The following is a 15223-nucleotide window of genomic DNA, read 5'->3' as shown; positions in this document are numbered from 1 at the left end:
TGTTAGAGTCTCAGGATCAGCCTGTGTCTTCAGAAATTCCTGCACATTTCTGAAATCCCAACCTTGAGGCACCTTGAGTTTTCTCAGTGTCCTCTGGCTTCTTAAGATCTCTGCTGTGATGCCCTCTGGGTCTTATTCTCTTTGGTTCACACGCATGCATTTGGGACTTCTGTTCCCTTGGCCTGCAGGTTCTGTACGGTTTTTTCAAGATCCTGCTTACTGCTTTCCATGGGAGGAATAACAGAATCTAGCTAGTTCATTTTATAATGCTATTAACACTTTTGTGTCTTCATATTAAGTATTCCCCTCAATGCTTCAACTTCAAAATGGCTTTACTACATATGTTACAATATAGTTGCACTGAATCATGATTCAAATCTCCAGTAGAGAGAAATATTCTGTTTCATGCTAGAGGCATTTGATTGAGAACTTTCCTATTATCATCCTCAAAAATGCTTCCCTTAGAAAACATGCTTTTGTATCAAGAGAGACATTGTGGAAGCATGTGCCTTAAACTAGATGAGTAGATGGGAAGAAGACAAGGTGCAAATGCAAAAGATGAGAGCCTTCTGTTTCAAACTTCTGCGAGGTTGACAGAAAAAAATAAAATGGGGGTAGGGCATAATGAGCATAATATACTCGCTGGGAGTATGATTTGATGTGTTTATATTTGACTACATTTGATGTGTTCAAAATGGGTTTCCCGGGTGGCACAGTAGAGAATCTGCCTGCCAGGAGATTGATGTGACCTGGGTTCGATCCCTGCATCGGGAAGATCCCCTGGAGAAGGAAATGGCAACCCACTCCAGTATTCTTGCCTAGGAATTCCCATGGCCAGAGGAGCCTGGTGGGCTGCAGTCCATTGGTTGGCAGAAGAGTAGGACTTGACTGAGCGACTGAGCAAGCATGCATGATGTATTCAAAATACATTGGTTTCCCATGTACCTATTAATACAACTTGGTGACTATAAGGTTTTAAGGGCCAAACATACTGAGGAAACCAGTGGCTAGTTCTGATCCTCCAGGTCTCAAATCCCTTGTTAGTATCAATACTTGCCTCTGTAGGTGGTGTCTTCTCTTGCAGGATGTCCACCCTGACTGGTCTGCTCTCTTCTGCACACTGTTTCTCTGAGAGTGCCACCTGGTCTCCAGAGAATGCTCTGTGGCTCTTGGATATTTATCTTCCCTGTTGCGTGTGAATCAAGGTTTCTGTACCATCTCTAAATTATACTCATGGAATAGGTGATTTTATTTCTTTCCATTTTTAATTTTCAGAGGCTGTGTTGAGAAAGAAAGTTTTAGTCTATAGTCATGTTCTAAATGATGTGATCCCCAAAAGATACTCTCTTTTGACCCTAGGTGGTCATTTATCATAGCATTGCTTACAGAAAAATAACTTTAAGAAACTCATTTCTTTTATATTGTAAAACAGACATTTAAGTAACATAGGTCAAAGAGAAATTTAATGGAATTTAAGGCTGAAGGATAAAAAACACTGAAATCTTGAGGGATGCTGCAGAATTCAGGGATATTTTTAACATCAGTGACTATATTCGGAAATGGTTATGTCTGCCGTGGGACAGTGCTTCTCAGATCTCAATTACAATGAGTGTAATTAACCCAGAACCCCAGCTGCCCTCGTCTGAAATCCAGGGAATGACAGTGCACTTCTCATAGACAACTCGCAGCCAAAGACAGGCCTCCTGGTGTTGGGACATGCAACCCTTCTCACTAATGACTTTGACTCAAATACTCTGTGTCCTCACCTCCCTTTCCGAGGAAGGCTTTGATGTCTGAGATGATCAGACCCAATCTGCCTTCCTTCCCTGTCTCTCCCTCATGCAGTCATTCCTGATCCCAGTCTGACTGTTCTCGGCCTTTCCTGTCTCTCCCCCATTCTCTCTCCTATGCAGTCCCCGCAGTCAATTTATTGTATTTTAAATGCCAGCTGTAAGAGTTGCTTCTTGAAATATCCAGATTAACCCAATATCAAAGACAAATTTAGCAAACTAAATCCTAACAGAAAAAAAAAAAGCACAATGAATGTAGAAAGAGAGAAAGTCAATATTAGGAATTAATACAAAAAAAGTAGAATAGAGTTAGCAAAGACAGAAGTTGGTTTTTTGAAAAATTAATTAAGGCAAAATTAATTAAGAGATATAATTTTAAAAGCCTAGTAATAAAAAAGGGACCAAATTTTAGATATATCAGAGGTTTACAAAGATAGGGAACCACTCTGCAGAGAGAATTCTAATAAAAATAAAATCTTACATGAAATGAATTATTGACCAGAAAATATAACTTACCCAGTATGACTCTTATGAAAATAGAAAGCTGAAATCCATTTATAACATTAAATAAAGTAAATTAAAAATTAATGAATTAAAACTTTTTATAATAATACTCTAGCATCAGAATACTTTATGGTTAAATTCTACCATTCTATGTAGATGATTCTAGTTTTATAGAGCATCTTCTAAAAAAGAGGAAAAAAAAGAGAGAAAACTTCCCAATTCTTTTTATTGTATTAGTTTAATCCTTATACTGCATCTAGACAAGGGTAATATAAGCAAGGAAGATGATAATCAATTTCACACATAAATATAATGGCAACAATATTGACCAAATATGAGTAGTCTTAATATTTTGATGAATAAAAATTTGTCACAGGAATACAAGGTATACTATAATATTAGGTCTTTTATTATGTAAGTCAGCACAAAACAGAGTACAAGAAAAAGTCAATTATGTAGTTACTTCTAAAGTTGCTTAAAAAAACAGTTGTACAACTCAATTCATGATTATAGGAAAAAACATTTTAGCATATTTAGGACTCAAAGTGAACTTTTTAAACCTGATGGAGTAACAAAATTGTGGAGCAAATATTTTATTTAGTGATGAAGTATTAGAAGCTTGACAAACCTAGACAGCATATTAAAAAGCAGAGATATCACTTTGCCGACAAAGATCTATATAATCAAAGCTATGGTTTTTCTAGTAGTCATGTATGGATGTGAGAGTTGGACCATGGAGAAGGCTGAGCACCGAAGAATTGATGTTTTCAAATTGTGGTGTTGGAGAAGACTCTTGAGAGTCCCTGAACTACAAGGAGAGCAAACCAGCAAAGGAAATCAACCCTGAACATTCAGAAGGACTGATGCTGAAGCTCCAGTACTTTGGCCACCTTTTATGAAGAACTGACTGATTTGAAAAGATCCTGATGCTGGGAAAAACTGAGGGCGGGAGGAGAAGGGGGCGACAGAGGATGAGATGGTTATACAGCATCACTGACTGAATGGACATGTATTTGAGCAAATCCATGGAGATAGTGAAGGACAAGGAAGCCTGGTATGTCCATGGGGTCACAAAGTGTTGGACATGACTTAACGAGTGAACAACAAAACCAGAAGCATGGTACCACTTTTTATTTAATATTCTGTTTCAGATGCCAGGCAGTTCAACAAAAGAGGAAAAGTAATAAAGTTATAAGAATTGGAAAGATACAAAATTGTAATGATCACAGAAGGTATAATTATTTAGAGAACACAAACTAATCCATAAAATATAATTCATGAGAGTTTAAAGATACTGTTGAATATAAGACCAATTAAGTATATATATATGTATATATACCAGAGAAAATCATATTTATAAATATAATATATATGTATTATAAATAGAGTAGTACCTGGGTAAAGGATTGGGAGGCTAAAGAAACAGCAGAGTTAAGAACCCAGACTCAGAGTCACCTGCATAAGGACAGTTGATCTATCAACAGCTGTCACTGGAAGCCAGTGGTAAGTAGAGGAGGCTGTAAAAAGTACTGACTTTAGATTAAAGATGAATGGAAGGAATGAACTTGCTTATTATAATATTAATATTAGTCTTTTTAATGAACAATCTTATTTTAATACTTAAAAAGTTTGTGTGATTCTGGTTTGATCAATGAAACAAACTCATTTTTTATTCTTCACTGTTTCTTGAAAGAATTCATCAATATATCTCTTTTGTCAAATTTCCCCCCAAAGCAGATATTAAAAAAGCAATATTAAAACATAAAATTGTTACACTAAGTCATTCTTGACATAAAGTGGTGATTTAGGGGTTTCTCATTAATACTTTTGCCACTATTTCATTTTTATCATCATACTCTAGATCTAATTCATTCTACTATCTTCTTTTCTACTCTTTCCCCCATATAAATAATATACTATGTACTTTTTTCTTCTTTACAGCTCAGTGTTAATAATTAAAGTTAAGTTTCTGTTTTATTTGAACCATCAGAGTATAATATAATAGTCAATATAAATTTTAATTAAAATGGTGGTTAATCCTTTAGAAAAAATAAATACATTGATTAACATGAAACATAATCTCAGTTGAGTGGAAAACCTTAACTTTAGGTGATTTCCACAGATTTCCTGTTCTTTAGACACTGAGAACTGTCAAAATCTCTGAGAAGACCATACCTGGGGCCAAGAAAGTTTGTATACTTCTAAAATTACTCCTTGGAAGAGAAGTTATGACCAACCTAGATAGCATATTGAAAAGCAGAGACATTACTTTGCCAACAAAGGTCTGTCTAGTCAACGCTATGGTTTTTCCTGTGGTCATGTATGGATGTGAGAGTTGGACTGTGAAGAAAGCTGCTGCTGCTTACTTTGGCCACCTCATGCGAAGAGTTGACTCATTGGAAAAGACTCTGGTGCTGGGAGGGATTGGGGGCAGGAGGAGAAGGGGACGACCGAGGATGAGATGGCTGGATGGCATCACGGACTCGATGGATGTGAGTCTGAGTGAACTCCGGGAGTTGGTGATGGACAGGGAGGCCCAGCGTGCTTCAATTCATGGGGTTGCAAAGAGTCGGACATGACTGAGCGACTGAACTGAACTGAACTGAAAATTACTTTTAGGAGAGATTTTGGAAATAAAGAGGATCTACCCTTTATGATTTTCTTAATTTCCTAGTGCAGATTTTATTAAGTATTTTATATTTACACAGTTTTTCCTAGTTGTTGTTTTTCAGTCGCCAAGTTGTGTCCAACTCTTTGCAACCCCGTGGACTGCAGCATGTCAGGCTTCCCTGTCCTTTACTATCTCCTAGAGTTTGCTCAAGTTCATGTTTACTTATTATAAGGATACTCTAAAAGTTATGAAATCATAAGTAACCATCTCATGACCTGCAAAATGTATAGGTCAATGAGGAAGTGATGACTAGAATGACCATAAGCTGTTACTCAGTTCAGTTGCTCAGTCATGTCCGACTCTTTGTGACCCCATGGACTGCAGCATACCAGGCTTCCTTGTCCATCACCAACTCCCTGAATTTACTCAAACTCATGTCCATTGAGTCAGAGATGCCGTCCAACCACCTCATCCTCCGTTGCCCCCTTCTCCTTTTTCCTTCAATCTTTCACAGCATCAAGGTGTTTTCCAATGATTTGGCTCTTTGTATCAGTTGGCCAAAATATCAGAGTTTCAGCTTCAGCGTCAGTCCTTCCAGTGAATATTCAGGGTTGATTTCCTTTAGGTTTGACTGGTTTGATCTCCCTTCTACAGTGCAGCACAATGGATTCAGAATGTGGTTGTATCCTTATATAAGTGGGTGTCTGTTAGCCTCGTGTGGGTGGGATGAACTCATATTGAAGGCAGAGAGGAACCTTAGGTGAACCCTGGCTTGGACCCTTTGTCCACCTTGACATTACTTCTACTGTCAGAACCCCAGTTTCCCTTCTCGTGTGTAGCACACACAAACTTACAGGATGGTGGTAAGGATAAGAAATAACCTTAGAGCTTATTTACCAGGAACATACTAGGTCCTCAGTAAAAGGGTAATCATCTTTTACTGCTAGGGAGTGACAAGCTTCCTGCTTTTTATCTCTTCAAAAGCACGGTGTTTGTAATGAGGTTTTATAGCTAACTTGTCTGAAATGAAAATTCTGACTATTTGCAAATCTATTGCTGGAACATGCACATTGTTTGTACGCAACACTCACTGGCCTGAAGAACACCATATCATGCATTCGGTTGGGGGGTCTTCTCAGTCAACAAGGTCGATTTACAAAATGATTGTTGTCTTGATAAAACATGCTGAAAAATAATACACTTTTTCACCTGTTATTATTTGAATTGGCTGTTGGTATGCTTTGTTCTTTAGAAAACATATTTATGACAGAAATATTTATGTTGAGTTTGAAAGTTTAATAGCTATTTTCCCTAAATCATTCCTGTCTCATAATACTAAGTTGTAGGAAATACTTTCCATATTTTATAAATGAAAAATAGTGTCTTGGGATAAAAAGAATTGGATTCAACTTTTGGTCATTTTACTGAAAAAATCCTGTCTTTACCTCATTCCTATCACAAAATACAAAGGAGCTACGACAACAGTAATAAGACTTAAGAGTAAATGCCCTGAGAAATTCTGTTGGCAGTTGAATCGGTGAGTGAATGACTGGCTCTGCTACGATGCTATCTTATTTCACTTTGTGCCCAGTTGCTGTGAATGAAATACAAAGGAGCTTCTTGCTAGAGACAGAGTATGCATGTTTTCCTTCCTTCAGCAGGTCCTTGTGAAGCGCTGATCTAGCGTGTGTTTGGTGCCAGATGATGAGCAAACTGACCCAATTCTGGTTTCATAAAACTTACATTCGAGTTATTTTGTTCATTGCAATCTGCTACTGATGTCCTTTCAGCAGTATTAAGCAATGACAAGGGGCAAAGATTGAGTTTATAGATGAATATAATTAGAAATGACCAAATTGTTAGGTTGTGAACACATATGTCACTCATATCTCAATAAAGCTGGAAGGAAGGAAGGAAAGAAGTAAATACATAAACACTTATATACATATATATGAATAAAAGAAATGACTCAATTTGGTCCTTGGGAATAATCACAATATTATATTTTTTTCATAAGAAACTCAAATGATCCTTTAAATCACACTTCCTTCTAAGTGTAAGTATCTGCTTGTTTAACTTGCTTTCTTACCTACTCTCCTAAGCTCCTAATATGTCATGACTGGGCTCTTGGCTCTTAGAATATTCACATACATCTCTTACTTCCTTTTGTTGAGATACTTTTAGCTTGATTCTCCTTCCCTGGCTGTTCAGATGGTAAAGAATCTGCCTACAATGCAGGAGACCCAGGTTCAGTCCCTGGGCTGGGAAGATCCCCTGGAGAAGGGAATGGTTACCTACTCCAGTATTCTTGTCTGGAGAATTCCATGGACAGAGGAGCCTGGTGGGCTACAGTCCATGGTGTTGTAAAAAGTCAGACATAAGTAAGAGACTAACACTTTCATTATTAAAATTCATAGTGTATTACAGTTAGAATTAAAATGTTCTAGAATTTTTCTGTTGATCATTGGAAGTGAATCAATAGAATTCCATTTCAAATTGATCAGTTGTTAGAACTGCTTACAAAATACTCTGAAAGCTTAAAGTAATACCTGATATTTCTTTCATTCCTTTTAACTCCACATTTAATTGAATGGCTTTTAAGGTAGTAGATTTTGTATGATTCTTAGAAAAGAATAATCTGACAAGAAAGAATCATTAAAGATGAAATAAAAATAAAATTGCTAATAAAATTTATGATCCAGTTTTCACAAACCCATACTTTTTTGATGTTTATTATATGCCTAAATTTATCAGATAATTGGTATGTCAATAAAAACCTTCAAATAGTAAATAATAACACATCATTATTTAAGTTTTGTTGTTATTGCTGTTAATATAATTCCTTCAACTTTTTAAATTTAGATTTTTTTCATTCAAGCCATCTATTATTTATTTAAAATTCTATTTCTACTTGTTATCTGTTATTAGGTATAAATTCACATTCAGCAATGTCTTTTAAATGCCTAAAGTTTTACAAAGACTTGACATAGCACCCTATTTGTCCTTGACCAAGAATACATTTATTCTCATAAAATTAATTTTTCATCACAAAGCTGATGATTTTTTATTAAAACTTTATTATTTTCATTCTGATAAGTGATGTGATGCTAGTCAAAAAGTTTAAGCATTAATCTTAATAATTAAAGTCATGTCATGTTCTAAATTGGATTGTGAAATACTGTTTTCACCTCATATCCCAAACAGGCACCCCAAATGTCAAGTCACGTCATCTAAAATTTGATCCCTTAGTTTATTATGTTTAATTGATAGAGAAGGTCTAGTGCCAAGAATGTAATTTTAGTTTCCTGTTTTTTCAGAAACCAGAGCCTCACTTAGATTTGGGAACAGAACATTTTCTACAATAATGGCTCAATTATGTGTGTATGAAAAAGCAGTTTTTAGACTTTTTAATCAAAATTAATTTCCAAAGATATTATTGAAGTCTAACATTTTCTTAATGTTGATTTCTCTTTGAAAATTTAAAGTCATGGAAACTACTTTATAATAGTGCAGTACTATTCAGCACTTTGCCATCAAGCCATTTGAAACTAACAATGTTAAAACAAGTAATTTTCAACCTTGATCCATAACAAATAGTTTTAAAATACCTCTGATTTTAATCATGTTGCCAACCTCCATTCCCTGAAAATCAAATAGGCCATTCATTCAGGTGAGTTTGTCTATATTGTACAGTACTTTAACCATGGTGTTTATGATATTTTATTACATTCACCATCTATGTACAATGACTAGCATAGTGCCTGGAAGTTGAAAGGTATAGTAAATAAGTGAATGAGTGAATGAATATATGAACTATATCCATGCAACCAAAATTTCCCAAGAAATGATTTTGTTCCTTCTCAACTGATAAATTCTTATCAGCTGAGTGGAGCTTGATGGCAAAATATCATCAATGTCTCACTTAATATACTTAATTGAAAAATATGGTCTGTTTGGTTCTAGAAATAGTCCCATGAACCAAGAGAAAGGGTACATTTACCTAGCACATGATCTGGTCTTAGGGCTTATGTGTTGTTTTCAACTTTTCAGACAAATAGAGTTCTCTTTTTAAAAATTGTGTGGAGACTTCCCTGGTGGTTCAGTGGTTAAAACACCACATACTTTCACTGCAGGGGGCACAGGTTCAATCCCTGGTCGAGGAACTAACTTCCTGCCTGCCTTGGATGTGGCCAAAAAATAGAAAAATTAATGTGTAAATGGACATATTCACTTTGGCAATTGCAAATGCTACATATTGCTTTTCTGTGTTTTCTGTCTTTAGCTAGAGAGATTGCAGGCTGAAAATACATCTGAGTGGGACAAGAGGGAGCTACTTGAAAAGGAAAAACAAGGACTGGAGAGAGAAAATAGAAGGTTAAAGGTCCAGGTGAAAGAAATGGAAGAACTCCTGCACAGGAGAAATAGATTAAGTGAAAACTCGGAAGGTCCTGATTTCAAGACATCAGGAGTTGAGCCACAGGAAAAAAACAAGGTATGGGAACTCTTCAGAAGCAAATGTCTTCACTTCCTTTGTATTTCTGCCCTGAGGACTGGTGGGTACCGCCCTAATTTTCACAACTTCAAGCCTGAATACACTTTTTTGTACTATCTCATATCTGATAGTTTGATCTTTTCCCATGGTAATATAAAATGTATCTAAAGTGTTGTTCATGCATAGGAAAAGAGAATGTGACAAATTTTGTGTGAACATGTTAGGGTATGACAAATCTGAGAGTTTCAAGCTTTTCCAAAAGGAAGAAAAGCATGAAGTCAGTAAAGGACCTCTGTGTTTGGTTTCCTGTCGTAGTTTCATCTCAGTTATCCAAGCAGTGGATCTTATTTTTCAGAGAGTATTTTTCTCCATCAGTTTGGGCAACTATACAATTAGGATTCGTTGGTGTAAGGTAAATATCCACATAAACATTTAAACATATCTGGTTTACTCCTCTCTGATTTCTTTTTAGTCTCAGAAAAATTATTTTTAAGTCAATTAAACACATCATGTTACAAATAACCTTTATAGGCTATGACATAAATGTTAAAACCTGAATTACAGTCAAATTTTGACTTTGGGAAAGTTAGCTTGCTTTGGAATTTTGTCCTAAAGCCAATAGACATATTTACTGCTATGGATGTAATTTTTTTTGATACATGGCTTTTAGATTTTTAAAACACTCTCAGTGGCAGTTGTAACGCATATGTGTTGGTGTCAATATATTGCAAAACACATACAGCTTGTTCCTGTTTCTCCCATGAAAGTAGCTATGGTACCTTAATGCATCATTCTATCTTTTTCACTCAGTTCCTTTAACAATGAGTTAAAAATGAGTTTGAAACGGTCATATTTTTTGAGTCATATAAGTAGTTCATATTCATATCAGCTGTAAAAGCTAAATGGGCAGAAAAATTGAACTCCATATTACTTTTGTTTATTCTTTGTGATTTTAGGGATTTATTGCAAATATAAGATTAAATTGGATTAGTGTTTCATGACTTGGTGATGCAAATATCTAAAGTTAAATGTTATAGTCAGTGATCATAATTTTCTATTGTACAGATTCATAAACCGTCAGTAATGGTATATGCTTCTGACATGTACACAACGGATAAATCTGTAGAGAATGTTTTGCAGCTTGCCACTCATGAAAGCACAGAATTATTTCAATTATGGGGCAAGTTTTAATCATCAAAATATCTGTTTCCCTTTGATTCACTGAACAGAGCAAGCACTTATTTTTATTATTCCTTGAGCCAGTCACTGCTCTGGATGCTGGTGATGTGAAAATGACTGAATCATTATCCTTGCCCAGCATGGGCTTAGTGTCTGTCTGGGAAGATATTACACATCCATTGTTATCAATAATACATTGTGATGATGGCTAAGAGCAAAGTGGAATGGGAACATGAAAGAAGTACTTCATTCTATCCCACTTTGATGCCTTTCTGGTTATATCCAGCTGTTATAGCATAAAGTGTGTCAGTTAGGAAGTATGAGGGCTGATTGGGGCCTGTTTGGAGCTGGTGTGTGCATGCATGCTCAGTTGCTTCAGTCTTGTCCAACTCTTTGCGACCCTATGGACTGTAGCCCACCAGGTTCCTCTGTCCATGGGATTCTCCAGGCAAGAATACTGGAGTGGGTTGCCATGCTTTCCTGCAGGGATCTTCCTGACCTAGAAATCAAATCCACGTCTCCTGTAGCTCCTGCTTTGCAGGCGGATTTTACCACTGAACCACCAGGGAAGCCCTTGGAGCTGGTATATATGCCAATGTGCCTTATCGTGTTAGCAGACCACTCTGAGTTTAGACCTGGGCTCTTGGGACCAGTGCAGTTCTTTGGTTTAGAAGTAGACAGAGCTTGGAAACCAGGAAGATTTTGGAAGATCTGAATAACTTGTTGGGTGTGCTCATCAATCGCGAGGCTGTTCCTTCAGTGTGTATCATTTTGATGGCTGGGAGGTGTTAGTGAATTTTTTTAACCTTCTTCATTAAGAATTCAGACTCACTACTTAAACTAAAGGTGTCCCAGGTGGCACCAGTGATAAAGAACCCATCTGCCAACGCCGGAAACATAAGAGACTTGGGTTCAATCCCTGGGTGAGGAAGTTCCCCTGGAGGAGGACACAGGCAACCTACTTGAGTCTTCTTGCCTGGGAAATCCCATGGACAGCGGAACCAGGCAGGCAATGGTCCATAGGGTTGCAAAGAGTCAGACAGGAGTGAGCGACTTAACACGCATGCACTTAAACCAAAACAATTATCTGTCATGGAGCAGCTGCAGGTCATAATCCTTGGAGCCACAGAAATCTTTACAGATCAAAATATCAAGGTTCGGATGTCTCTCAATATCAAATGAATCAAAGCTTCATACAGAACAAGCCAAAGTCCAGGAAATTGTGTAGATGTTATTATAACACAAATCCAAACTGTGGTTTTAACATTATTTCAATAAAACTAATCTGTATGTGTAAAATTATGTGCATCAGTACCATATGGGAATAACATGTTTGTATATATATGTATATATACATATATATAAGTACCCTATAGAATTAGCATATATCTAAATGCATAAAAATACTGTGTATGAATAAGATGAGGAAATGGATACTGGCATATAAAATGCTAAACTCATAAATCTCATACAAACATAAAATGAACACATGTGAAAGGTTTTATTTCATCCATCCACTCCTGAATCAACCAGTAAGATGATATAACCAGCTGAAGGATGTAAGTAACAGACAAATGGGCAACCAGAATGCATAAATGAATTTAGTTATCAGATGCAAAACTGATTTTTTTTCCCCACAAGGGATAAAGAAATAAATTGCACTTCCACCAGGCAAAATTAGTCTGCATCTCTATGGATGAGAATTATATGCATTGCTGCGGGTTATCTAGAAAGTACATGGTTGTGTGTACTACAGCCCACAGACACTGAAAGCTGAAGATCCCTTTACAGTGATAAAACCCTAGCTGGAGAATGTTGTTAGAAAGGACCGTCTTTTCCAAGGCTCGGTGAAAAGAAAAAAAGCCAAATAAACAGCTGTAAGGTTCAGTAATTTGAATCCCTTTCTGAGCTCTTACCTGTCCTGTTTCTCTCTCTGTTCGCTTCTTTGAACTTCAGGACAGAGAATAAGGTAAGAGAACTTGATTGAAAGGGAAGGAAAGGAAAAGTGGGGTTTGTGACCACTGTAACGTGATAAAACATAAACAACCGAAGAGGAAACAAGCACGTATTACCTGACATTTATCAAAATATGTCATGATTTTGCTGTAACAGTGAAAAGTAGAATTGCAATTCCCAACAATTTTAGAAAATAGACTACCCTGTAGGGCTCAGATGGTTTCTTCAGTGTATGGCAGAGATTTCTGTGCTTGTGAAGCCTTAATTCTCTTGATGTGCAGTATATGTATTTTCTATTGCAAACCATACTTTTTCAAATGAAACATCATTGGAAAAAATGGTCAGTATTCTACTGAGCAAGGCCCCATGGCTCGTCAACATGCCCCTCATGAAGCGCTTTGGAAGCCTGTTTTCTTAAATCATTCTGGCAACTGATTCCCTTCATTCAGGTCACATACAGGGTCATTCTCAGAAAGTTAATGTGACAGAGAGGTAATTGATGTGTCTCAGGAAAATGATGAATTAATCCCAAAGTGGAAAGGCCATCAAAGTCAATTCCTAATGAATTTACTTTACTGAAAGTGTCCATTCTTTGAACAGAATTGACATTATGTATATTTTGTTTAGCAACTTTGTCTTCAGAAACGTATTATTTCCATTCGGTGGTGTAGCAGGCAGCTGTAACTTTAACTTTCCTCCATTCATTATCATTCTTCCAAAGCCTTCTACTACTCATAAATTTGTTGAACCATTTAACAATAAACAATAATTATACCTATTCTTTTGCTGTTGAGTAATAAATATAGAACACTATAATTTGATGTTATTAGATTTATTATATTATCTTCTTATGTTTTTCTTTAGCTGTTCTTACTCTGCTTTGCTCTGAGATACACTAGAAATTTCAACTTTTAAAATAGCTATTAGTAAATACTTATATAACTGTATTGCTTCTCAGCCTTTTGGCTAGATCATGTGTAAGTACTTATATAACTATAGAGATGTTTAGACATATGGAAAAATATAATAAAAGTGTGTTAAATATGCTATATCTTATTAATAAAAATGAAAATAATTTATTTTGAAGAATAGCATGTATACCACACTATTAAACCCTAGGCTACAGAAGACATTCTTCAAAATAAATTATTTGCTCATGAAACTGAAAAACACATCCACGGTTTTGGGTACATTTTAACAAAGGTGAATGGAATTATGTAGATTGAGCAAAACAATGTCCTTTTGCTTAAGAAATTCTGAAGTTAGCAGAAATAAAGATACTTAAGTACCACTTACAGATATCATAAGGATGATATCTACTGAAAGTGCCCCACTGAATTGAAATAAATCAATATACTGCAAAATAGGGTGGCATTTACTTTAATATACTATGATTGCTTTCACCTCCACTCAAATACATACACACATACATGCACACACCCACAGTGAATTGATTTCTACAAAACTAATACTAAACTAGGAGTATTAGTTTTCTTCCCCTTTTGTGATTCTCTACTGGAGCAAAAGTGCGCACATAAGATTTTATATGCATGAAGCAGCATTTCTGGGAATAAATTATCTGCGTGTGGACTTCTACTTTCTTTTACTAAAACACCAAATGCTGTCATGTCTTTTGAAATTAAAATCATGAATATTAAATCTCAGTCCATGTGTTTGGCACATCCTCACAAATGTGTGTAGCAGATCATTAAATGAATGTGCATGTTTATGCTTTGATTTTCATTATTTAAATTTTACTGTATATTTTCATTTATCTTCAATTCTCATCCCCTCTCTTATTCTATTACAAGGCAAATGTGAGAGGGCAACAAAATCTGTAGGGTTAATGGGATCTTTTATCAGCCTTTAAAACCTCCTTTTTATGTATCAGATAAATAACATTTATCCCATAACCAATTAAAATGAAGATGCAAATTTTGACTCTTTAGGTCACTTATATTTTACAGAATTAGAACTTCATGAAATTTTATAGGTTGTGATATTCAGATATGAAATTATATCTCATTTTGTATTTTATATGACTGGCATACTACTAATAATCTGCTATATTATAAAATGATTGGCAGTTCCCATAGCTGTTATCAGTTGATTTATATATTAGTTTGATTTAAAATAGTGATAAAAATAATATTTAGCTTCTTATTTAAAATGACAAAATGCTATGGTTATAATATTTCTTAAAATTAAAAACCAAATTAAAAATAAAGCTGTAAGACTAGAGGAAAACTCAAATAGCTTTATAGGGCTGAGACATTCCCAATTTTTTTTTCTTTCTTATAGTGAAATCACAGTACATGAAGCTAACCATTTTTTAAAAGTCTTCATTGTATTTGTTACAGTATTATCTCTGCTTTAACCATTTTTGGTTTATCGGCAACAAGGCATGTGGGATCCTAGCTCCCCTCTAGGGATGAACCAGCACCCTCTGTATTGGAAGGCAAAGTCCCAGCCACTGGATCTCCAGGGACACCCTGAAGTTAACTGTTTTAAAGTGAATATCTTAATGGCATTTGATAAATTCACGATGTTGTACAACCACTTCTGATTCTAAAACATTTTCATCATTCCCAAAGGAAATATAGTAAGCATTATATAGGAAGATACCAGGAACCACAGATTTCCTTTCTGTCTCCATGGATTTACCTGTTTTTGGCTATATGGAATCATACA

The 15223-nt window shown here is 35.7% G+C and overlaps 1 protein-coding gene across 1 annotated transcript in view; it reads left to right on the top strand.

Moving 5' to 3' along the window:
* The window catches only part of CCDC102B (coiled-coil domain containing 102B), a 256141-nt gene that overhangs the window by 104943 nt on the left and 135975 nt on the right, over window positions 1-15223 (top strand). Inside the window, exon 6 of the mRNA XM_068993959.1 lies at window positions 9188-9397. Within this exon, the coding sequence (XP_068850060.1) occupies window positions 9188-9397 (210 nt within the window). The remainder of the gene's footprint in view (window positions 1-9187; window positions 9398-15223) is intronic.

This window comes from Capricornis sumatraensis, chromosome 21, assembly GCF_032405125.1.
Source record: "Capricornis sumatraensis isolate serow.1 chromosome 21, serow.2, whole genome shotgun sequence".
Taxonomy (NCBI): Eukaryota; Metazoa; Chordata; class Mammalia; order Artiodactyla; family Bovidae; genus Capricornis; species Capricornis sumatraensis.
The sequence above is the reverse complement of the archived record's forward strand: the minus strand, read 5'-3'. Positions and strand labels throughout refer to the sequence as shown.